The sequence below is a fragment of the Portunus trituberculatus genome, chromosome 23 (genome assembly GCF_017591435.1).
Source record: "Portunus trituberculatus isolate SZX2019 chromosome 23, ASM1759143v1, whole genome shotgun sequence".
Classification (NCBI taxonomy): Eukaryota; Metazoa; Arthropoda; class Malacostraca; order Decapoda; family Portunidae; genus Portunus; species Portunus trituberculatus.
Genome location: NC_059277.1, coordinates 8,593,268 through 8,618,189, shown reverse-complemented (window position 1 = coordinate 8,618,189; position 24,922 = coordinate 8,593,268). Strand labels below are relative to the sequence as shown.

General features: G+C 38.4%; 1 protein-coding gene across 15 annotated transcripts in view; it reads left to right on the top strand.

Moving 5' to 3' along the window:
- LOC123507831 (potassium voltage-gated channel subfamily KQT member 1-like) overlaps positions 1 to 24,922 on the top strand; it is a 428,798-nt gene that overhangs the window by 394,569 nt on the left and 9,307 nt on the right. For 9 of the 15 annotated variants that reach the window (XM_045261073.1, XM_045261071.1, XM_045261070.1 and 6 more), the window contains 6 exons: positions 3,335 to 3,408; positions 9,259 to 9,386; positions 11,541 to 11,637; positions 11,832 to 12,053; positions 12,697 to 12,863; positions 13,400 to 13,536. In XM_045261073.1, coding sequence (XP_045117008.1) covers positions 3,335 to 3,408; positions 9,259 to 9,386; positions 11,541 to 11,637; positions 11,832 to 12,053; positions 12,697 to 12,863; positions 13,400 to 13,536 — 825 coding nt within the window. Of the gene's footprint in view, positions 1 to 3,334; positions 3,409 to 4,728; positions 4,857 to 9,258; positions 9,387 to 11,540; positions 11,638 to 11,831; positions 12,054 to 12,696; positions 12,864 to 13,399; positions 13,537 to 15,478; positions 15,604 to 24,922 lie in introns of all 15 variants that reach the window. The other 6 variants (XM_045261074.1, XM_045261065.1, XM_045261069.1 and 3 more) reach the window with 4 other exon arrangements.

Here is a 24,922-nt window from a genome sequence, read left to right as displayed (position 1 = left end):
TCATGTAACTGTCAATTCCTACTGGCATATCATTAACATAAATCAAAAACATGATGGGACCCAGCACTGACCCTTGTGGAACTCCACTGGTTACCTTCTTCCACTCGGACTTCCTTCCTCTCACCACTGTTCTCATTTCTCTTCCCATTAAGTAATTTTCCATCCATTTTGCTAGTTTATCATTTACTCCTCCAATCATCTTTAGTTTCCACATCAGTCTATTGTGTGGTACTTTATCAAAGGCCTTTCTCAAGTCCAGGTAGATAGCATCCACCCATCCCTCTCTATGTTGTAGTATGTCAGTCACTCTTGAATAAAAACATAATAAATTGGATACACGATCTTCCTTTTCTGAAACCAAACTGCCTTTCACTCAGAATGTTTTCACTTTCTAGATACTCACTCCACTTAGCTTTAATTACTTCTTCACATACCTTGCACAATATACTAGTCAACGATACTGGTCTATAATTTAGCGGTTCCATTCTACTACCATTCTTATATATAGGCACAATGTCAGCTCTTTTCCACTCTTTCGGGACTAATCCTGTTCGTATGGAGGTTTCCACAATATCAAATACGGGTTCAACAATTGATCCTTACATTCATTTAGCAACCTCCCAGATATGCCATCAGGCCCCATTGATTTATTAATATCCAGATTGCTTATAATTTTCCTTACATCTTCCTTAGTAACCATGATGTCCTGCATTTGCTTTATTTCCGTAGGCCTTCCTCCCATAAAATGCTCCTCCTTTGTAAACACTTTGCAAAAGTTGTCGTTCAAAATTTCAGCTATATCTCCAGCATCTTCATCTACTTCTTCCCTGTTTTTTACCTTTTCTATTGCCTCCCTTTTATTTAGCTTTCCATTTATGAATTTGTAAAACATTTTGGGTCACTATCACAGTTTTCCACCACCCTCTGTTCATATTCCTTCTGTGCTGTTGTCCTTACTTCAACATATCTATTCCTTGCTGTTTTGTAAACTTCTCTTGATAATACATCACTGTTTTTCTTAAGTTTCTTCCATGCCTTTTCTTTGTTCTTTTTGCTTCTTCACAATTTCTATTAAACCACTGTTTATTATTTAAAGTCCTCTTTCTGTGATATGGCACAAACTTTTTCACAGCAGAGTTATACAAATCCATAAATTTATCGTATTTCAATTGCATATCCCTTTCCTGGTATACCACGGACCAGTCAATTTCATTAAAGAACTCCCTTATATGGTTATAATTTGCCCTAGTATAATTTAATTTTTCCTCCTGCGTTCCACAATCTTATTTGTGCTTAATTTCGTATCCAGCTCAAAGCTTAGGACATCATGATCGCTTTTCCCCAAGGGACATTCATGTTCAATTTCCTCTTTTAGAGATGCCCTGGTAAATACCAAATCCAACCTTGCTGCAACATCTTGTCCCCTGCACCTTGTTGGTGATCTCACCCACTGTGTCATCAAGTTATTTGTTGCTACCTTTAACAATTCTTCTGCCCACTCACCACCGTTCACCACTTCGTAGTCTTCCCACACTATTTCTTTGCAATTAAAGTCTCCAACTATCATCACTCTATCCTTTCTGATGAGTTCTTGCTTCATTCTGTCTAGAGTATTTCTCATCACCATTTGGTACTGTTCATATTCCCAAGCATTGGTTCTGGGTGGTATGTATACTGTTATAATATTAATGTCCCTCTTGCCATCTGGTATAAGCATACTTATCACTTCCTCATTCCTCTTACTATAGTTCACCTCCTTCACTATCAGATCAGTGTGTGTGTGTGTGTGTGTGTGTGTCTGTGTGTGTTGTCATAATAAAAGAAATTTCAAGACAAGAAAGGTTAGCTTCTGATAATCAAGCACCTCTTTTGTAGTTGGAAGGTACTCATTGGTATATGTAGTAAGTTAGTAACATAGTATATTTTTATTTTCACCTTCAGAGTAGATGACAGTTTCACAAGTCATTTAATATTCAGTTTCCAGTGTATGTTACATTTAGAAAGGTTGTATTGATGCTAAAGATAAAGTAGCTGCATACAGATGGTGATAGGCACGACTGTGTGCTTCCTCCCCAAACCAATCACTAGTGTTCTGTCTCAGTATCTGTAGGTTGGCACTGCAAGAGACCAGTGGTAGTCTATGGGGTTTCTTAGGGTTACATTAACATATCAGAGATTTGGGGGGAGATAGTTTTTTTTTTCTTTTTTACTGATAACATCTGTAGAGAGTAACATTTGTAGAGAGTATGATGAGGCAGACCCCTGTGATCCTAATTTGATGTTGATGTGGCATCCCTCAGGCCATGTGGGTGTCTCATTAGTGACAGCTGACTTGTACAAGGTTTTTCTGGGGAAAACAATGAGTGAAATTCATTACTAATAGCCTGTGATACATTTAGGTCTTGAGACATTGTTTATGTTGGCTATATTGTTCAAATAAAGATAATTCATTGAAATTTGTAACTGCAGCAAATACCAAAATAATTTCAAATAATATACGGTAGATTTTTTTATAAGATCCTTTGCCTGGCAATGAACTTTTGAAGTGTTTGAGACTTCTTAATGTTTACTTAGATTTGATTGTTTATCCCTTGAAAATACATGGAAGATAGAGCCACATTTATATGTATGAATTAATAGTTTGGTCATCTACAGTCTGTCTTGCATACCGTCATCTAGCTGGAAAAAATATATATATAGGTTATTAAAGGATCTGCCTTGGCTAGATAACAAGAGCCTCATTAGTATTACAAGAGGGCCTTACTTCTGCCGCTTGGAAATCACCATGAATCATGAGCAGACTCACTATTCTACAAACTGAGCCGTGATCAGACTAGCTTCTGGTAACATCTGTCCAGGGTTTTGTTCTTGTCCAATACCAGTCTGTCTTGATTATTTTACTTTATTTGTTTTGTTGTGTTAACTATTGCAAGTTTAAGTTAAGAGACCCGAAACTTTTCTGTTATATATTATTGTATTACTTCATATGAATGCTTCTTTACTCTAGAATTGAACTAAATTCATGCCTACAAACATTTTAAAACTTGTATATAAATGCAAGTCTAACTTGCCACATTACCACACAAACTGATGATGTACTGATTTACTTGCATACCATTTATTCTTTTCTAGACATCTTATTTATCTTTATATCAGGCTGAGGTCTTCACAAACAAGCCAAGACATAGTAACAAGCTGTCTCAATTCAGCAACAAAATGTTATGTTTTGTTTATGACTTAGGTCTGAGACCATATTTGTAAGACAGGTATCAGAAGGGCAGTAGTCTTGAGCATTTATGAGTTCTGCTTCTCACAAGGCTGTCATTCCTTATAGACGAGGACGATGACCAACCTCGGGTGCTGCAGCTCACCAACCAACACAAGGCAGCCATCAGAGCCATCAGGAAGGTGAGCATGGTGGGGAGGGTAGTGGTGGTGGTGGTGGTGATGGTGATGGTGATGGTGGCACAGATTGGCAGCTGAAGTGGTGGCAGCAACACCAACCACATGTTGGAAGCAGCATTGCAGAGACACTGTGTTCATGGTAATATTTTCTATCCCTCCAATATTTAATTATTGTTGTATGTTTTGGCAGTAGGATAAAAATTTTAATGAATATTTCTTGATAGAGTTGTGAGGTTTAAAGGCTAAATCAAGATTTTTTATTTTTGCATTCTGCTTTAATAATTCACAAACATGTGCAGAATGATGTGTACAGGTATCTTAAACTCTTAAGATTTATCAAGCAGATCGTGTGATTCCTTGATTAATACTGGATGAAATCTTACATTTGCATGCTATTAAATCTGTTAAGTCCATCATCAGTGGTGTCAGGTGTGCTTATAGCCTGTGGACCAGTTTTGTAGGCATCCAGGAAGATTGATTCAAACTTCAGGCATTCACATGACCATTAGAAGAGGTGCAGTGAGTGACACCCCACACCATCTGCCTTGGATGGTTTCACAAAAGGAAGAAATGTTGATGAGACAACAGCAACAATGAGATAAAAGACCAAGTAATGTCTAACAAGAAATAAAAAACCACATTGAGCTTTTGTAGATTTTGAATTATTTTGATGTGTTTTATGGAAAATTGGAAGTACAGTGCTATGCAGTAATGTTGGATACATTTTTTTTTTTTTTTTCATAGATAGTATGGGAAGGATTTCCTTGTATCTGTATTTTAGTTTTAAGGAACAATTGTTTGTATGGTTTTCAGAATTTGGAGGTTAAACTCTTTCTTCACTTTTTCCATATTTTTCACATACATTTAAGAGCAGGAAAATTAGCAGAGCAAAGTCAAATATCAGATAAAGTATATAATCCTGATAACTGCACTTGTACCATCTTGAGATTTGATAGCATGTAAAAACCTTTACCTCCATCAATTGATTATTACCAGTGAACCTGCAGTAAATATCACATCCCACAGGAATGTTTTGATGTTGGCTTGCAGGAAGCTTTGACTGACTGCTGTTGATCTGTTGGCTCCCCCCCTGCAGCAAACTGCTGTGGAGGGCAGTATATAAACTCACAAGACTGTATCACAACAATGTCAGTGTGTGTGTGTGTACTTGGGTGGCTTTCTTTTCTCATTTTCAACTTTCCACATCTATATGGGTTACACTTAGTCAATCTCCCTGTAGAATTTTCTTTTCAGGGTCTTCAAACAATCCCCATTAACCCCGATTTTGTCCAGCACACTAACTGTCTCCCCTCCCGGGTGTAGATCAAATATTTCACTGCGCGACGCAAGTTTAAGGAAGCGCTGAAGCCATACGACGTGAAGGATGTGATAGAGCAGTACTCAGCAGGGCACGTGGACCTTCTGTCTCGGGTCAAGACACTACAGGGGAGGTACCTCACTGACGCCACATCCACTGCTACTATTGCTTTTACTAACCATCCCCATTGCTACTGTCTCTGTTCCTCCTCCCTCCTGCTCCCTCTCCCTCCTCTTCCCTTCTCTTCCCTTCTCCCTCTCCCTTCTCTTTCCTTCTTCTCCCTCTCCCTCCTCTTCCCTTCTCCTCCCTTCTCCCTCTCCCTCCTCCACCATTCTCCTCCCCTCCTCCTCCTCCTCCTCCTCCTCCTCCTCCTCCTCCTCCTCCTCCTCCTCCTCCTCCTCCTCCTCCTCCTCCTCCTCCTCCTCCTCCTCCTCTCCTCCTCCTCCTCCTCCTCCTCCTCTCACACCTCCTCCTCCTCTCCTGCCTCCTCCTCCTCCCTCTCCCACCTCCTCCTCCTCCCTCTCCCACCTCCTCCTCCTCCTCCTCTCCCACCTCCTCCTCCTCCTCCTCCTCCTCCTCCTCCTCCTCCTCCTCCTCCTCCTCCTCCTCCTCCTCCTCCTCCTCCTCCTCCTCCTCCTCTTCCTCTCTTCCTCCTCCTCTTCCTCTCCTCCTCCTCCTCCTCCTCCTCCTCCTCCTCCTCCTCCTCCTCCTCCTCCTCCTCCTCCTCCTCCTCCTCCTCCTCCTCCTCCTCCTCCTCCTCCTCCTCCTCCTCCTCCTCCTCCATCACCTTTCTTCTTCCATCTCTTCTTCTCCTTCCTTCTCCTCCCCTTATTCCCATTTCAGTGTCCCTATATTCTCTTCATTGATATTTTTGTTCCAAGGTTTCTTAGTTAATCCTTCATCACCAGTACACATTATAATTACACTTGTCAGGATTGAATCTGTGCTATCATTGATCTGTTTCACTATGTTTCCTTTCTATATCTTAATATTTTGTCTATGACACTTTTTTTATTGGAAGTAACATTTAAAATTTAAAAATTATTATGATTTTTAATGTTTTCACTATATTGAAAGCATTATTAACCTTCCTGACTTACAGTAACTACTACTCACATGCTCCAAATAATACACCATACAGGTTAATGATAATACACTGTTGAAATTTTGTATGGAACAAAAAAAGCTGGTTTAATTTTGTCATTGGTAAATGATGAAATGGTTGCTTCTTTTTCATATAGTACTAAATAGAAAAAAAAATCTTTTTCCTTTTTTCCACCCATTTTTTATCATTCAAACATCCCAACTAATGTTCTAGAAAATTTTACTTTGTGTGAATTTCTTGTAGTGTGAAACTTCCTCTTCATAACTAGATTGTGCATACTGCTGATTGCTGTTTATTAATACCTTATTCAGACTCGTGTTTTCTGGTTTGAATAACACTACCTCATAGTACATAATGTGGATTTCCTGGGTTTGTCTTTATCTCTACTATAACTTGCCAAAGTTTGCCATTCACTTACGAAACAATGGTCTTTTTTTGTGTGTGTAGCCAATAAAGTTTGCATTTATACATTTTTCAAATACATGCACTATAATGAATGCATTTTTTGCAGTGGCCTAAGCCATTATTTGAATTTTTCTTTAATTAAAAGGATGATTTATGGTAAAACTCAAGATGGTTTTCAAAATACATATAGTTTGATTAGTTTCATTATAATTCAGAATGGCTAATAACCTAATGATTAGACAGCAAAAGTACCATGCATGTCAGCACTGAATGGGAGACAAAGGCTGCACATTTAGCATTGTATTGCACCTTAATATCCTAATGTGTGACTAAATCATGGCAGTGTTGAGAATCAGGTGTACCAGAGTAGTGTGGATTTATTCAGATAAATTAAAATTCTTTTTGAGATCCCTGCAAGAGAATGTACTTGAAAATATTTCTTATTCAAAATGTGCATTTTAGGGAAATGAATGATGAGTGTAGTTTGTATGAAGGTAAAGCATAATTTGATTAACTATTTTCATTACAGGACTTATGATTAGTCATTAGTTCCATTGTTCAGGAGCATTTTCTTCTTACTAACTTTGGAATGCATGCAGATATGTTGTGCATAGTGTTTCTTAATTCTATTGTTTGGTGATGTCAAGCCACAAAATTGATTGCCTTCCTTACTGTATACTTGAGCATTTTTGGCATGTAAACAGTATTTCCCAACTTTTTAAATGGCTATTAACAACTAGTGTTTTCTAGACTGGTGTACAGTACATTCAAATCCAAGCATGATGATATGTGCAAGCTTTATCAGCCAGATTCAGTAACTATCTTGTGCGTTTTACTGTCTACAGTACTTTGGCGGAGGCCCACCACAAAACCTTCCTCCTCCAGATCTCTGCACATTTCCTGTGGTGTATGAAGCATTAACTCTGTCATTAATAAGCCAATAGTCTGCATATGAAAACAAGAAGCAGAACTTACAGCTCCTTGCTGGAGGTAGTGGCAGCAGACTGTTCTGATAGCATTGCATAGGATGCTTTGTGTTGGTCCCAGCCAGTGGCTATGATAAAGTGTGCAACACATTGCTGCTCATAGTTACAGAGAGAAGCAGCATATTACAGTTCCAAAAAAATATGCAGAATTGGGTGAAGACAATGTATTTCACTTTTCTCTATGTTTATTAATATTTCATGATGTCAAATTAATATCAATTTCATGCACTGAGGTATTTGTGCTGGCTTCGGCAAGACGTTCTTTTCTTGAATTTTGAAGACCACATGAAACTACAGCTTGATGAGTATTTAGGTATAGAGAATCCTCAGGCCACTTAAAGGATGTGTGCCTTCTTGCCTGGCAATCACCTGTGCCTCATAACTCTGCTCTGTCATACATAAAGATACTGGAGTCAAGGATGCCATAGAAAGTTAACATGTCTGGCAAAAGATACATGTAGCCATTTCTAATAATTTTTATGTTTTTGGTTAACACACACAAGGCCATATGCCCAGTGTCTCTATGAAAGGAGGCACAAGTGATGAGTAAGGGGAGCTGTTGTATGTACCAGGAGTCGAGGAGATTCTCTTCTTGCCATGCCTCTGTGCTCTATACTAGGTCATTGACTCATTATCTTCCATAAGTCTACATTAGTAAAATGGCATGACATTATATAATAAAAGGAAAAGAAACCAAACCAAAGCCACCCTCCCTGTGGTGATTCTTGTACAGCTGCGACATGAAACTACCTGATTAGTGTTGACTTGTATTGGACAGAGCTGACAAATAAGCAAGACATAAAGAGACTGTCATCTGATGTACATGATGATTCTGATGACATCCAACCCACTCACAGCCCCCACATATTCTGCATACTTTTTGTGGATACTGTAGTTAAGTAGGTACTAGTTATTTATTGTGAAATTTTCTGCAACTGTGCAGAGGTTGTTAGGTGATGTTTGTTTTTATTTGTGAATATATGACTATAGACTCATTCACTGTATAACACTTGTAAGACTGTGACTTCATGGAATTTTGGACTATTCAGCAACTCAATAGTTCATTTTTATTTCACTTGAGTACAACACTGACAAGCTGGTGAAGCAAAATTTTGATGCAAGTTACTATTTGCTGTATAATTTTTATTCTTTCAAGATTCTTCCTTGAAGTCATGTGTTACCAAGACGATTGACTGTTGACTGTGACGGTGATCTGGAATTCCCCCCGCCTGAGCCACCCTCAGGTTTGCAGGAATGTGTCATGTGCACAAATTAATGCAGATGATTAACCTGTTGAAATTTAAGCGGTATAAAAATAATGCATTTTCTTCCTTCATATGTAATAAATTATGTACCTAATCCTTGTCTAACTAACTTCTTGTATTCCAGACCTCTATATATATATATATATAAAAGTTGAATTCTTTTCCAGGATTCTTGATTAGTAATAAATATCTTAAGTTTCATGGAGGAACAGTAATTGTACACCTATGCATTATAAGTTGAGAGAAATGAAGCATTTGCCTTCTGTGATGAAGTGTGTTGCGGAGAGACATGAAACATCTGATCACTTGAAGGTGTTGGAGGTGTACACCTCTAAACTATAGCCATTACATGTGGATAGGACCAGACTTCAAGGTTAATCTTCCTAATCTAGTCTTGTCTAATTGAAGAAATGAGTGTTAACTGAATAAGACATTCATCGTCTAATTGAAGAAATGAGTGTTAACTGAATAAGACATTCTTCTCTGACTGAGGTATCTAATTCCAAGGATAGTTGATATGGTCTTATCCCTGTAAGAGGTCTTTTAATTCCTTTTAAACTTTAAACCTCACAATTAATAGCACTGCAACGAATTCTTTAATCATTATAGAAGAATCAGAGAAATTCATCGTGCCTGTTCATAAATAAACCAGCAACTTAACTAATAAACTCCTTAGACTCTAATTAAATACAGTTGGAAAAATAGCCTTATGGGTCTTTAAACTTCAGGCTCCCCTCATCCTAAACTGTCGCACTCTCTCTTTCCCTTCCTCAGATTAGGTACTTCCTTGCCAGGCGTAAGTTCAAAGAGGCCCTAAAACCCTATGATGTAAAAGACGTTATAGAACAATATTCCTCGGGCCATGCAGATCTGCTAACAAGAGTAAAGTACCTGCACGGGAGGTGAGTGCCAGGCCATTAGGAATTAGACTCCTTGACTGGTACATACATTTTGCATCAATTGTTTTGGAGCCTGACTTGAATTCTTAAATAGTTTTGAGATGATGACTGTACTTCAGTATGTACCCAGGTGTTTCTCCATGATGTATCTGTGTTATCAGTGTACCTACTGTTTTGCATTGCTGCAAATCATGTACCTAAAGTAGTTAATATCATTGTAGTAATGTTCAGTAATGAGAACAGGATGCAGAATAAGCACCAATGAGATTTTCAAGGGATATTTTTTTTTTTTTTTTTTTCTCTTCATGGTATGGTGACAGACACAATATATGTGTATCAAGGTTGACAAGATTTTACAAAACCTGAAACTTGATATTTCTATTTTGTATGCATATTCTGAAATGAATGTGACTCCCTCTGGTGTTTAAAGATGTTTTAGAACCCTAAATTCCTTCCTGCATGGTTGTGGGTTGAGGAAAGGAATGAAGGTAGTGGAAGACTGATTGTGATGTCCGTACTAAGTTTACATGTGCCCATACCACTTGCCTATTTAGATCATGAGATGGAAAAGTATACGACTGTAGTGATAGCTGATAAGGGCAGCCAAGGGAGATTAAAATCCACTTGGTCTTGGTAATCACCTGCAGCCTGAGTGTTACCATGTCTGACCTATGAGCTTGAGTGCCCTGCCTGCCAGGCTTCAGATCCAGCAACGACCTCTCATGGCTAATTCATCCCACTTTCACAGATCAGCTCCTCAGTGTCTCAGAGGGAAAAAAAAAATGTATTTTGTTCTTACCGCACTGAAGAAAGCCGTATTGCTTCGTGTCCCCTCGATTGTGGTGTGCGTGCTTTGATGATGTAAAATGCAATGAGAAAGTGACAATATGAAATGATACTTTTGACTGGAGTTGTAAATGTTTATTTTATATAGTCTTCCTATATCACACATGAAAAACAGAGTCATGGTTACATATGTGCCACCTATTTAACCTTAATTACATGCACAAACAACATAATTGTCTACAAGCAAGTAATGATATCTTGTTGCATCATAATGATCTTACAATAGTACTGTAACATTTAAACCAACCATTATGGTTATTTTCATAATAATCAAAAAGATGGATAGTAAGGGTGAATCCACTGTGGAAGGGAAATCATAGAAAGCCAGAAATATCCTGCAGAAGAAAAAACAACACTAAAGAACCTTGTCTACATGAGCTTTACAGACCGACCATCTTGACTTCATTCATGAAGGTAAAAGGCAACAAATGACAAGACTGCACAGAGACCAAACCTGACATGTCCCCATTGACTGTGTAACTAATAGACTTGAGAAGTGAACCAACGTGAGCAACTTTGATGTCAATGACTGCATGCCTCAGGAATATCCTCTGCATGCCATAAAACAGTACTACTACTCACCCTTAAAAACTCCAGGACCTCACAGCAGTTTGATGTCTCTTGTTGAATAGTGAAGATGCACAAGTATTGGTTCAGTACATGCAATACTGTAACTAGAATGCCTTGGTTTAGTCACTGGAGAACCTGAAGTAATCTTAAAGACGTTTGCTCGTCCCATTAAAAAAGGTTTGTGCATGTGACGTTACACTAAACTTTATCCAAGAGTACCTCTGTCACACCAAACCATAACCTAACAACATGCATACTAAAATCTTGTAGTAAAAATGTAGGTGCTTCCAAACTAATCCATACCATGCCACTAGAAATTTGCAATCTGCAACCTCATCCCTTGGTTTCTGTAGATTAAAAGTCACTCCTCCCTGCTACGATCCTTCAAGGAAGCTGTAGTGATAGGGCTAAAGAATGGTTACCTTGAATACCCTCATTGATACCTGGGCTGGTGGTTAGTTTTTCCCTTGCTCTCTACATTGGCATTTTACAAAACCATTTTTGAATGTAGTGGACAAAATAACCTGATACATAATGTAGTCTATGCATTATTAAACAGAGCTCCTGTATAATAACTGCTGGCCATGTTGACAGCAAATGTAACTTAATGAAAGCATGAAAACCACAAGTAGCAAATTATGTTTTAACCAAGAATAGCTAATCCAATTATATTAAAGTAGCAGGGGTCTGAATGGAAGCCTATTACTTCTGTGTCCTAATCACCCACTACATACCCTGCAGGCTGGACCAGATCCTTGGGAAGCAAGGATCTAAGGCTAAGGATGTGTACGAGTCCAAGATTAGTCTTGCTTCTCGCATCGTGAAGGTGGAAAGACAGGTGAGAGCTGGGACTCTAATGGTTGATGTGTACTGTATGAAAGTGGACAGCATAAAGGTGGATCTTTTGTGGATATTTTATACTTCTTTTAGGATTTCAGCTTTTTCACATACTCAGCAATGTTAATGTGGTACTACTGATGGGTTTTTTTGCCAATAATTCCAGGAAGGATGTTAGAGATAAAACTCTTTCAGGTTGATGATATTGAGTCTAAATTGGACCAACTAATTGACCTGTACATGGAAGATCGCAAACGCCTTCTGGCTCTGCCTCCACCTGTGACGGGTCTCCTTCCCACCACACCTACCTCTTCTGCTCCCCTTCCTGGCTCCCCTGACAGCTGCAGCAGTGGCCCCACCACCTCCTTTACCCCAATAACCAGCTCCTCCACTGTCATACCCTCATCTTCCCTGACTGTGAGTACTCAGATACAACCGTTGGCCACATCAGGCATCACTGTCCTGTGTTAAATGTAAACTCTCTCCCAAGCAGATGATTACTAAGGTGAGTCTGTCCTTTCCTTCCTTATTGTATTTGTTTGACAACCCTAGTAATTTTCGAGAACTTAAGAAAATAATGTTGTTGTCATTGGAATGAAGTTTTTAAGGGAAACAAGTTTGAGTACGATTATAATTGGACATTTCAGTTTATGAAAGAATAAAAAATAATTATTTCATGTTATTTTTCATAAGTGGATTTTAATTTTCATATTTGATTTTTCACCTAGCAAGGAATTGAATTCATGTCTGATATTTTGTGCCATTTTTACTAAAAATGGCCATTACTGGTGTTTATGTAATGAAAAGACCAGAAAAGTAAGAAAAAAATTTGGGTGATATTTTGTGAGATGAGATTAAGGTCCATATTTCACAATCTGTATCATCAGGATTGTTTTCTAAAAGCCTCTGGTAATATCCCATGTTATTTTGACCATTTATCCTGTTGATGACAAAATCCTTGATGAACTACATCCACTATAAATGTGAAAACTTATAATTTGCACTACATCACATTGAATGTAACAAATACAGGACAGTTGGCCCTCACCTCCACCAACAGGTTCCTGGTGCTCCCCCACCCTACACATCAGTTCTGAAGCCCAAGCCCATCCTGGTTGACAAACAGGCATCTGAACCCAACACACCAACTAACAAGTACTTTGAGAGGCCCATGACCCGAGGCAACTCTGACGTCTCTCAGAGAATGAAGAAACGAGTTACCCTAAGGTATTGCTTCCCCCCCCCCACCTCCTCTCTCTCTCTCTCTCTCTCTCTCTCTCTCTCTCTCTCTCTCTCTCTCTCTCTCTCTCTCTCTCTCTCTCTCTCTCTCTCCACAAAAAAATAAAAATTGTATGTGGTGGCTTGTTGGCCACATTCTTGAATTTGAGAATTCTTTCTTCACTATACTCTGCTCATATATTACAATCCTTCTCAGTAACTTGGCTACCATGATACATTATGCTATCATTATAATTTATGGAGACATAAGTGGAGATTAAGTGATATAAAACATGTTTTAATTATCATCCATTATTGGGTGATGTGTATAAACAAAATTTCACTGAACATACATTACATTTACTTCAAATTTAAGAGTAGAGCTCAAAAGATCTTTGTATATTCTTATACTATTATAAATGTCTGAAATAATTAATGATATTGTATGAGTGTCATTAGATGTTGGTTTACTTGAAATTATATGTCTCAGTGGCTTAAAGAAGTACATACTGATATTAAGATGAGTTTGGGTCCTCTCAATGAAGACTCCCTTGCAGCTCACTGCCGTCCCGTCATTCCCTGGAGGCCAAGGAGCCAGACTTGCTGCAGGTGCCTCAGGTGGTGCAGATTGAGCACGCTGGTGCACCTTACATCGAGGAAGACTGTGATCCCCGTAACCAAGGTAGGTCTTACCATGTTGTTATTTACTACACTAACAGATTTATATGTGTTCCTGGTTTCTGCTGGAACACTCACTCTGGAAATGAGATACTATATGGAGATTACAGAATACACCAGAAATAAGAACTCCATACTGAATGGAAAGCCAAGTGTGGACAAAGTTCGTAGGGCCATCACAAAGTGTAGGCAATCTGGTGCATGCTGTACCAGGTTTTATATATTCTTGATGTTCTTGTGTTACTGTCAGCTCATGAATAATGATACATTCATGCATGTGTACCTTCCTGTGATGGGTTACATGTAGGCTCCCTCAGTTCAGAGAGAGGGCTGCAATGTTTAGTGATAACAGGAAGTGGTTAGCACAATTTTCAAGAGATTTGTGTGAGCCATCAAATTAACCATCATCAAAGGTTTTCAGTGACTTTGATATGAGCTTTGTCATAATTTGTTCATTATTCAAAAAAAAAAAACTATACAACACAGCCTATAAAACCAATGGTAAAAATATTTACAAATGCATATTACACAGCTTGAAATTTTAGACTAGCCCTTTAAGCTTTTTTTTTTTTTTTTTTTCATAAAAAAGCATTGGTAGTATGATATTTCAATTATTAGGCAGGTTTACACATTGTGGCTGAGTTGTGCTTCATACTAATCACATTATTTGAGGCTAGTGCAAGGTGGATAGAGCACAGTGAGACACAGCACTGCTTTGGTAACTTATAAGTACAATATATTGCAAAGCAAGGCTGCTGAGGTTTCAGGACACTAGTAAGCTGAGTTAATTGGGGGAAGGCCTCTTTTTCCTTCCTCTAAAAATTCAAAGTTGTAATTCTCCATTTCTAAACAGCAAACGCTTAAATTTTTTTTTAACTCAGAAATTTGAAATGCAATGAAACTATGTTGCAAATACCTCCCTGACCTGATGGTACTGGAACATTATGAAAATGTAATGAATGAATCCCCCAACAAACCTTAATTTTAATGATGTTAGCCGAAAGACAGTTAATACCGCCATGCTTTTGTTTCCATGTGATGTTAGCCTGTTGTTCAAAGGGAATTATTCACTCCAATTTTGAAAACATTGTAGCAACTATTCATTCATATCTTAAATATTTGAATATTTGGTATGTAGAAACAATTCATATCTTAAATATTTGGTAAATAATAGAGTAAATTGTGTTTTCTAATGGATATTTTAATGCTACTCTGAAACCTCTTCAGTGATGACTTCCCATATGCAAAATTAATCTTTCACTCAAGTTAATGTTGCATGGATGTACATAACCTGCTGGTAGTTCAGTTTGCCAAAAAGGAGAAGTTACTTGGTTACTAGTTTAAACACAGCTAGTCATGCTAATGCCAAAAAGGAGGAGTTACTTGGTTACTAGTTTAAACACAGCTAGTCATGCTAATGCAGTCTATGAAGTCAATCACTAAAATGTATAAATCTAAAAATATCACAATTTATGATTTCTTTAGTATTTATTTTGCATGTGAGAAGACAGGATATAACAGTACTCGTTCAACACCATTGGGAGGAAATTGTTATCATGAAAGGTGAGGAGGAGAGGCAGTCTTGTAGCTGCTGATGAATTTGAATAGACACTTAAGATTTTAGTTTGTTCAATTGTTTGGATTTCCTCATGTAGCATTTTCTAGGATGTAGTGATAGTTGTTATTGACACTGGGTCTTAATTTCTGCCCTTGTTTTTTTTTTTTTATAGAATCTGAAGGTTTTGTTAAGATCAGTTACTTTATACCATGGTTTTATGTTATTTAGGATTCTTATTTGTTTTTACTTTTATATTATTTAGGATTCTTATTTGTTTTTACTGAGAGTCCTGATGATGATTCACCATCAACTTGCAAGCCTTCATGAGTTCTAAGCAGCAGGTGGTCCCACTGATCATAGTGATTAGAAGTTTCCTCTCTTATTTCAGACACACCCCATCCTATTCCATAAAGACAGAACTAACCTTCTAAACCCTAAGTTGTTCCTCTTGGACTCACAACCTGAGTGGGGAGGTCAGGCATGGTGGTATGGCCCAATCCCTGCAACACACAGGCTAGTCTGATGTACCCACCTGTTCTTCACTGTACTTGAGCCTTTGCACCTCCTGTCTTATATCACACCAGCTAAACACCTCATGTCACTGTATCTTGTGAAATTTTGTCCTTGTAAATTCACCCAGCCTCTTACAGTAGAAGTACATTTAGCAGTATTATATGTTAGTTAAGATGTATGCTACTCTTGAAATCCCTAGTGGAATAATTTAAACATTATATTAGGTAAAATCACTACAGTAAGTACATATATCAGAATATTAGTTTATTACCTGTTGGGTTTAATTTGAGCTTCAGGTAAGTGGCAATCCATATTATTCTTCATTAAAAATCTGCAAGCACCATAATTCCTTGGTCTTCTAATAATGGAGATGTAGTGTAACTCAGATAAGCATTGTTTAGCAAGCTTTCTTTCATGTTATGGATTTGCTGAGACCACTGAATGGAGATATGCCTCTCTTGTCTGTGCTCTGGTTCAGTGGATTTGTGGATTTGCCACCTGGAAGTAGAAGAAAATATTAACATATTGGGCTGTGCATAGTTTCATCTGCTGATTGGTCTGTTTATCTTTAGATTATTTCAAGGATAGCAACAAGACTGTGTTCCTACCAAATCCATACCGTATATAAAACTAGATTATACAGATTATACTCATTACATTACTTTTTCAATAGGTTTTTAATAGGAATGCTTCCTCCCTTAACAACATACTACTATGCTTTTCAACAGCTGTGTTACCTCGATTTTCTCGATTGTCTTGGTAATGAAGTGTTGGATCACTATTATACTTTGCCACAGTATATTTCACACCAAGCGCTAATTTTTCACTGCACAGTGCATTACCAGAAGTGTATGAGTAAGCTGCATACTCTTGACAATTGAGAGAAATTTCCGATATCCGGAGAAGGCATTCGGACAGTCACTACTACGTCACACCCTAGCCCCACCCACCTCTCTCCCCCTGTATGTTCCCTCCTCTCTATCATTCGTTATCCCCTTCCTCAACAAACCCTATCCTCTCTCTCTCTCTCTCTCTCTCTCTCTCTCTCTCTCTCTCTCTCTCTCTCTCTCTCTCTCTCTCTCTCTCTCTCTCTCTCTCTCTCTCTCTCTCTCTCTCTCTCTCTCTCTCATGGATTCATATCCTACGGTGCACGTTATTTTCCTGAAGTATATAAAAAATGTGTTATACCAACGTAGACTTGTCATTTATTTAGAGTGAAATAATGTGGAAATAAAGCCTTGGTTACGATAACGTGAAGGTTGATAATGAACGAGAATGTTGGCAAACAAATGGCTTAATGGATGCACCAGTGGGAGTGCCATATATTTCTCATTGGTTGGTGCAAAATTGAAATGAATTGAATTCCAAGAGAGAGAGAGAGAGAGAGAGAGATTGGGGGGAGGGTTTGTTGAGGAAGGGGATAACAAGTGATAGAGAGGAGGGAACATACAGGGGAAGAGAGGTGGGTGGGGCTAGGGTGTGACGTAGTAGTGACTGTCCGAATGCCTTCTCCGGATATCGGAAATTTTTCTCAATTCTCAAGAGTATGCAGCTTACTCATACACTTCTGGTATTATTATTATTATTATTATGAGGTCAATGAAGGCGACCCACTGGAAAGCATAACTGCATAAACCCAAAGGCCCAGTGGGCGGCACCTCACCGATAAGTGAAAGGAAGTAACAGGAATGAACAACAGAATAGGAAGATTGGTAGAGATCTAAGAGATAGTGAGTTCAGAGAGAAGAAAGGTATTCACACGTTTTTTAAATGCTTCAATGTTACTAGAATTAACAATCTCGTTGGGAATTGTATTCCAGAGTCTAGCAGATACTGGGGAAAATTGTGAAGTATTACATCGATTCACAGACAAGGAACGGTCATTCATGATCAAGGATTGTCTTGTAGCACGTGCTGGTAGTGAAGGGGCAGGCAAATGACAATGCAACGGGTGGTTGGAATTAGACATGATTTTGAAGAAATAGGACAATGATCCAACCAAACGACGATGCCGAAGATTAATCTCAAGATTAGGAAGAAGAAATTTAATCTGGTTGAATGCTCTATCTAAAAGCTTTAAGTGAGACTCTGCTGCAGAGATCCACACAGAGTGACAATATTCAAAATGAGGCAATGCACTGTGCAGTGAAAAATTAGCGCTTGGTGTGAAATATACTGTGGCAAAGTATAGTAGTGATCCAACACTTCATTACCAAGACAATCGAGAAAATCGAGGTAACACAGCTGTTGAAAAGCATAGTAGTTTGTTCAGCAACACCTCCTTAACAACACACTAGTTTGTTCACACACTCATTCTCTTCAGAAGCCACACTTCTTCACCCTACCGTCCACTTTTCTTATAACTTGAGTTATGTCACACCTTACCACTCAAACAGCTGTCTTTATTCTTGCACATTATCACGACCTCACTGTTTTACTTTCATATTCTGATAATTGTGCTGAATTCCCTCCTCTTTCAAGCTTCCCCATAAAATCATGTTACTTTTCTCTCAAAGTCTTTCCTTCTTGCTCTTGCATTCTCTTCAAATTACATTGTCTTACTATGTGCACAATTCATCATTACTATCATCAACCCCTAACTACTTGACCACCTCCACTCTTACCCTTGTTTCACAGAAATCCAGAATATCAACATACATAAACCTGACTTATTTGCCCTTTTAGTCTTACTTGCATCATATCCATGCACATTCATAGATCCAGTCATGAAGAGTTCACTTCCACACATTACTCAGCATTACCAATGTGTGAATGAATCGCCTGCTGTGAACTTTTCTGTTTTGACTCGTATCAGAAATAAATCCTGCCAGTCCCTTCATTACCATCCTGCCTACTTATACTGACTGGGTCATGTCTTGCAGAATACAAGTCAAATCAGCCAAATGGTTCACACACTGACAGTGCTAAGTGATGAACAAAAGTGGAGGGGACAGTAGCTTGTTTCATTAAAGTTGAACAATGCATTCAAGGAAGATTCCAATCTCCCTTCAATGCATCATATATACTGTACAGATTACACTGCATGTTTTAGGAAAAGTATTTGGTCAAATTACCTACCTAGATTGCATCACAAATTAGTACATACAGCTAAGTATGGCACACAGTGGAATTATCAAATCTTTCATTCACTTTAATTTAGAATCTTGTGTAGTATAAATTTGAGTGCTTTACTTGCCAATTCACATTTGACTACAAATCTGTTATATGATGCAGTTGTGTTCTTGGATCAAAGAACAACACTCAAATTTGTGTATATGTATGTACAGTAACCTAAGTGTGTGGGTGTCAGTAGTGATATGTAGCATTTATAGTTGAAAATCTGGCTGTGAAAGAAAACCCATGCTTTGTAAGTATTTTGATGATTATGCATCAGTTATTCTACAGAAGTGAGACCCTATAAAAAAAGAACCAATCCCCAATGTCACATTTTGACTATAATCCAGGATAGGAAAGTAGAGCTTACAGTGGCATTTCGGCATACGAGAGTCTTGGCTTACGAGCAAATCAGGTTATGAGCACAATATTCGGAAAATTTGCCTCGGTATACAATATATGAGCATTCACTCGTGTTAGGAGTAACACACACACACACAAAAAAAAAGTGGTTCCTGCCACTACATGATGAATCATGCTCTTAGTGTTCCCCTCCACACACACACACACGTATGACGGAATCAAAACCTACGCCAACGTGTGAAAACCAATGGTACATTGAAACTCCTGTTGGACTAAAGAAACTAACTGAGGATATTATGGACAAGGATTTTTCTGGATTCAGGGACAAACGAGGTAGTATGATAAGGTTGATCAATGTAAAAAGGGAATTAAGGTAAATGAAGGAAGTGATGTTGAATCTAATGGACAAACAGAACAGACTGAGAAAGGAAAACAGAGCTGAAATTGAGATTGGTAGAATGTGAGAAGGTTTGTGCAATCAATCATGGATTAAAAGAAGAGACAAGAAAAAAAGAAACAAAATGACATACTAAAAAGCCACATGCCAAGACTACGAAAGCTCCTTCAGGAGCTTACAGGCTAAAGTGAAGGATGGGATTGTGGACAGGGTAGAATGTGGATTGAGTGAAAACAACCTGAAGGAACTATGAGATGAATGGAAGCAAGAGCAGGAAGAGAAAAAAGTTAAATTTTCAGAAGTTGTAAAGAGACAAATTCAGGAAAACACAAAAGTTGCTGTAATTGAAGTAATTAATGAGAAAGAAGACCTCGTGCGGGATACAGTGGATAAGAACAAAAGCTTCGGGATTTTTGGGATGAAGGAAAAGAAAAATCCAAATAAGTTCATGAGAGAACGTGGAGAGAGAGAATTGGCCAAAACTGTTATCAAACAAGTACAAGACAGCACACAAGAACTAGACCAGGAGATGGAGGAAGTGATCAGGCTAGGAAGATACAGTGAAAGGGGTAGGAGATCAATGAAAGTGAGAATGAGATCCCAAGTGGCAGTAGAGGAAATTATGGCTAGGAAAGGGAAGTTGGCTGATGATACTGAACACAAGGATATATGGATAAAGAGAGGGAAAAGGAGAAAGTGCTAAGAAGTGAAGCTAAAGGAAAAAACACGAGAAAAGGATGGAGATAAAAAAGAAGAATTTTTACTGGAGGGTTCAGGATATGAGACTAAAGAAATGGTACCTACGGAAGAAAGAGGAGGTCGTGGAGGAGGCAAGAAATTAGGAGTGACATACTAATATAGATGGGTTGTTATCAAGCATGTTGGAGGTTAGGGATTATTTGAAGGAGAAAAAGCCAAATGTAATGTGCATCACTGAAACAAAACTAAGAGAGCAGATCAATGTTAACTTTAAAGAGGAGGGATAATAGCTGGAGGAGAGACAGGAAGGATAAAGGGGGAAGAGGAGTGCTAATAATGGTTCGTGATAATATATGTGTGGACAATGTGCAATATGGAGAAGACAAAGTCGAAGTAATGGGAGTAACAATCAGAACAGGAATTGAAGAGAAAAATTATAGTTACATGTGTGCCACCTAAGACTAAGCCACCTAAGACTAATACATGGGAACTGAAGAACATAAAAGACATATGCAAAGAGAGGTAATTAAGTGCCTAGATAACATGATAAGAAGAGATAGAAGAATAATTTTAGTTGGAGATTTTAACTGCAAAAAAAGTAAACTGGGAGAGAGATGGAAGTAATGGATAATGCTGGGCAGTGGAGCGAGGAAGTGTTACAGTTGACTATGGTTAATGCAATGGATCAGTGGAGGAGTCAACAAGGTATAGGGGGAAGAAGAACCATTGTTGCTTGACCTAGTATTCACAAAGAAACCAGAGCCCCCTCCAATCATACAATACCTTAGTCCAATGGGAAGAAGTGATCATGTGACATTAGAGATGCAAATTTAGGAGGAAGATGGGATAGGCTTCAGAGATGACTACAAAGGAAAGAGATTAAATTATGCAAGAGCAGATTTTGAAAAATCAAGGATCTATTTTGCTGATATTGAGTAGAGAAATATTATGTACAGAAAGACAGTATAAGGGAAATATGACATTCTTACAGAAGTATAATGAAGGAGTAAAAAATTTGTACCTGTTAATAGAGTTAAGAAAAAAATACATGCTTGATACAATAATGCTAGATGCATATAAGCTAAGAAGGTAAAAAGATAAAGCATAGAAGAAACTCATAAAACAGAGAAATGACTATAACAGATGGCAATACAAGGATGCCAGAAATTAATATATTAGAGTAAGGAGAGAGGAAGAGAGAAATTTTGAGAAAGATGTGGTGAATAAAACCAAAGATGAACCCAAACTTTTTTACAAGTAAAACAAAGAACAAGGAAACAATTAAAAAAATAATTATAAATGGCAAAACAAAGAACAAGGAAACAAGTGAAAAAATAATCTAAGAAGGGCAGACATACCAAACAGAGAAGGAAATGTGTGAAATAATGAATGAGAGCTTCAAAACAGTGTTCACTGCAGATGATGATTTCACAGAACCTAGTAGGACATTGCATTGCCAAGGATTACAAGAGATTGCAGTGCACAAAGAGAATATTGGAAGATTATTGAATAAGTTGGATTTCAGAAAAGCAATGGGGCCAAATAGTGTATCAGGCTGGGTGTTAAAAATATGTAAAGAGCAACTACTGCATCCAATTTGGGAAATAATTACAAGTTCAATAAATGAAGGAAAAGTTTCACTGGAATGGAAGAGAGCCAACGTAATTCCAATATTTAAAGGACGAAAGGCAACTGAATCACTAAACCACAAACCAGTGTCACTTACAAGTGTCTTGGGGAAGTTGTGTGAAATAATTATTAAATAAAAATGGGTTGAATTTCTAAAAGAGGAGCAAGTCATATCAAACAGACAATTTGGGTTCAGGACAGGGAGATCATGTGTATCATCATCAAACTTATTAAGCTTCTATTCAAGAGCTATTGCAGGACTTGAAAACAGAGATGGATGGTTGGACACAGTTTATCTGGATATTAAAAAGGCTTTTGATAAAGTCCCTCATGGAAGACTACTTTGGAAACTAGAGAACATAAGGGGACTACAGCAATACTCTGCTTAACAAACAGGATAGGGGGTGTCAAAGCTGTTTGTAGAGCGAAAATTCATTAAGCGGATGTAATTTTCCCATAGGAAATAATGGAAATAGGGGGAATACATTCTGGACTGGTCCCCAACATACCACATGGGTTAAAAAAAAAAATTATATATACATTTCGCAGCATATTGGGCCACTGGTGTACCACTACTTTTATGATGTCATATGAGTCATTGGAAGATAGAGGAGCTACGTACAAATTCTCTCACTGATGGCTCCACTGTAATTTGTGCAGGAGCGGATCAAAGTTCGCCGCGGTGAGGCAGAGTCTAGTGTATTGCACTAACGTGGGTAACGTGTTAAGCGGCGAAAACACGTTGTTAAGCGGAGCAGTAATACAGGTCAACCTCTTCGTACTGCGGAGCGGGAGAGAGTGAGACAGAGGCAGCCAATACCAGCACCAGGGGCTGGATTCAAGGAGCTGGTGGTTGTCTATGTTGGTACAGACAACCTCCATAGCAACCTTCTGCTCACATACCATCCTTTGTAAAATAGCATCCACAAAAATTCGTTGCTGTTGGCAGGTGGAGGTTGGTAGCCTGCCTAAAAGTGCTCATTGGCTGCCAGGAACTGGATCCAAGAAACTTTAACGTCAGAGCAACCTCCTGCCGTGAAATGGCATCCATGAACGCTTGGAGGGACGGTAACGAGGTTGCTCTGAGGTTGCTGGGAACACCACAGGTGGTGTTACTGTCTTATAATATGTGCATTTATGTTCACAAAACAACATTTCTGTTAGCTTTTTTACAAACCTTGCCCTCAAGAAAGGATTGTTTTGTAATGCATAAAGTGAAATCTTACATAGAATACCAAAAAATAAAGCAGAGATGAGATCGGCCACAGATGAGACAGAGACTCGTGGCACCTCGGCCACTTCTTGTAACCCTTTTAGCTTGCGTGTTGCTTTCACCACGATTTTTTTTCCATTCCTCTATTGTTTGCTCTAATGGATATCATATCGTAGTATTCATATACACTCATGCCATGAGGATAACCTCGACTCCGTGGCACTGAGTAATAGTGAATTACTAATGAAATACCATGGTATTTCATTAGTAATTCACTATCACTCAGTGCCACGGAGTCAAGGTTATCCTCATGGCATGAGTGTATATGAATACTAAGATATGATATCCATTATAATTATAGCAGGCAATAGAGGAGTGGAAACATAAATTTAATATCGTGGTGAAAGCAACACGCAAGCTAAAAGGGTCACAAGAAGAAGAAGAAGCGGCCCAGTTGCCGCGAGTCTCCACTTCGTCTGTGGCCGATCTCATTTCTGCTTTATTTTTTGGTATTCCATGTAAGATTTCACTTTATTACAAAACAATCCTTTCTTGGGGGCAAAGTTTGTAAAAAGCTAATAGAAATGTTGTTTTGTGAACATAAATGCACATATAAGACAGTAACACCACCTCGACAGGTGGTGTTCCGAGCAACCTCAGAGCAACATGATAGCAACCTTGTCACCGTCCCTCCCTCCAAGCATTCATGGATGCCATTTTTCAGCAGGATGTTCCTCTGACGTTGTTAAAGAATCTTGGATCCAGCTCCAGGAATGCTAAAGACTGAGGCGGGATGTCAGCCAATCACAGCAAAGCTGCCGCATTCGGTCCCTCACCCGACAAATTCAAACCCAGAAAATTCGCTAAAACTGACGTGGTTGTATGTTATGTGTGGACTTTTTGGTCAAACTTTATATAGTACGTTAAATCGAAAATTCGTTAGACGAACGTTCGTTAAGCGGAGTATTACTATACTTTGGAAACTAGAGAACATAAGAGGACTGCAAGGAACTTTGCTAGAATGGACAAGAGATTATTTGAAGAATAGGGAAATAAGAACTGTGATCAGAGATACATACTCATCTTGGAGAAAAGTAACCAGTGGAGTGCCACAAGGGTCAGTGTTAGCCCTCATTATGTTTCAGATTTATGTAAACGACATTCACTTTGGGGTAAACAGTTATATGAATTTATTTGCTGATGATGCAAAGCTGCTAAGAGTTATCAAAACCAGAGAGGACTGTCTGCTGTTGCAGGAAGATATAAACAAGATCTATGAGTGGAACAGGAAATGGAAATTGGAGTTTAATGCCAAATGTCACATAATGGACTAGGAAAGAGTAAGAGAAGACCAGTATGGAACTATTTTATGGGAGAAGAACAAATAATGAAGACTAAAGAGGAAAAAGATCTGGGAGTGATCATACAGAAAAATCTGAACCCTGGTAAACACATAAGCAAGATATTTGGACTATTATATAAAATGTTGATCAATATAAGAGTGGCATTTCAATATATGAACAAAGATATGATGAAAAAAACCATCATAAGCATGTTCTGTCCAAGGCTGGAATATGCAGCAGTGGCATGGTGTCCGAGCTCTAAAAAGGATACAAGAAAATTGGAAAGGATACAGAAGATTGCTACAAAGATGGTGACGGAATTAAAGGACCTAACATATGAAGAATGACTTAAGGAAATGGGACAGCCAACCTTACAAGATAGAAGAGAAGGTGGGGACCTAATAACAATGTACAAGATAGTCAATGATATTGAAAAGATAGACAAAGACGACCTGGTGCTGTTGACAGAAGAAGATGGAAGGACAAGAGGACATGAAAAGATGATCAGGATGAGGCAGTGTGTGAAGGATATTGGAAAATAAAGTTTTCCACACAGAATGG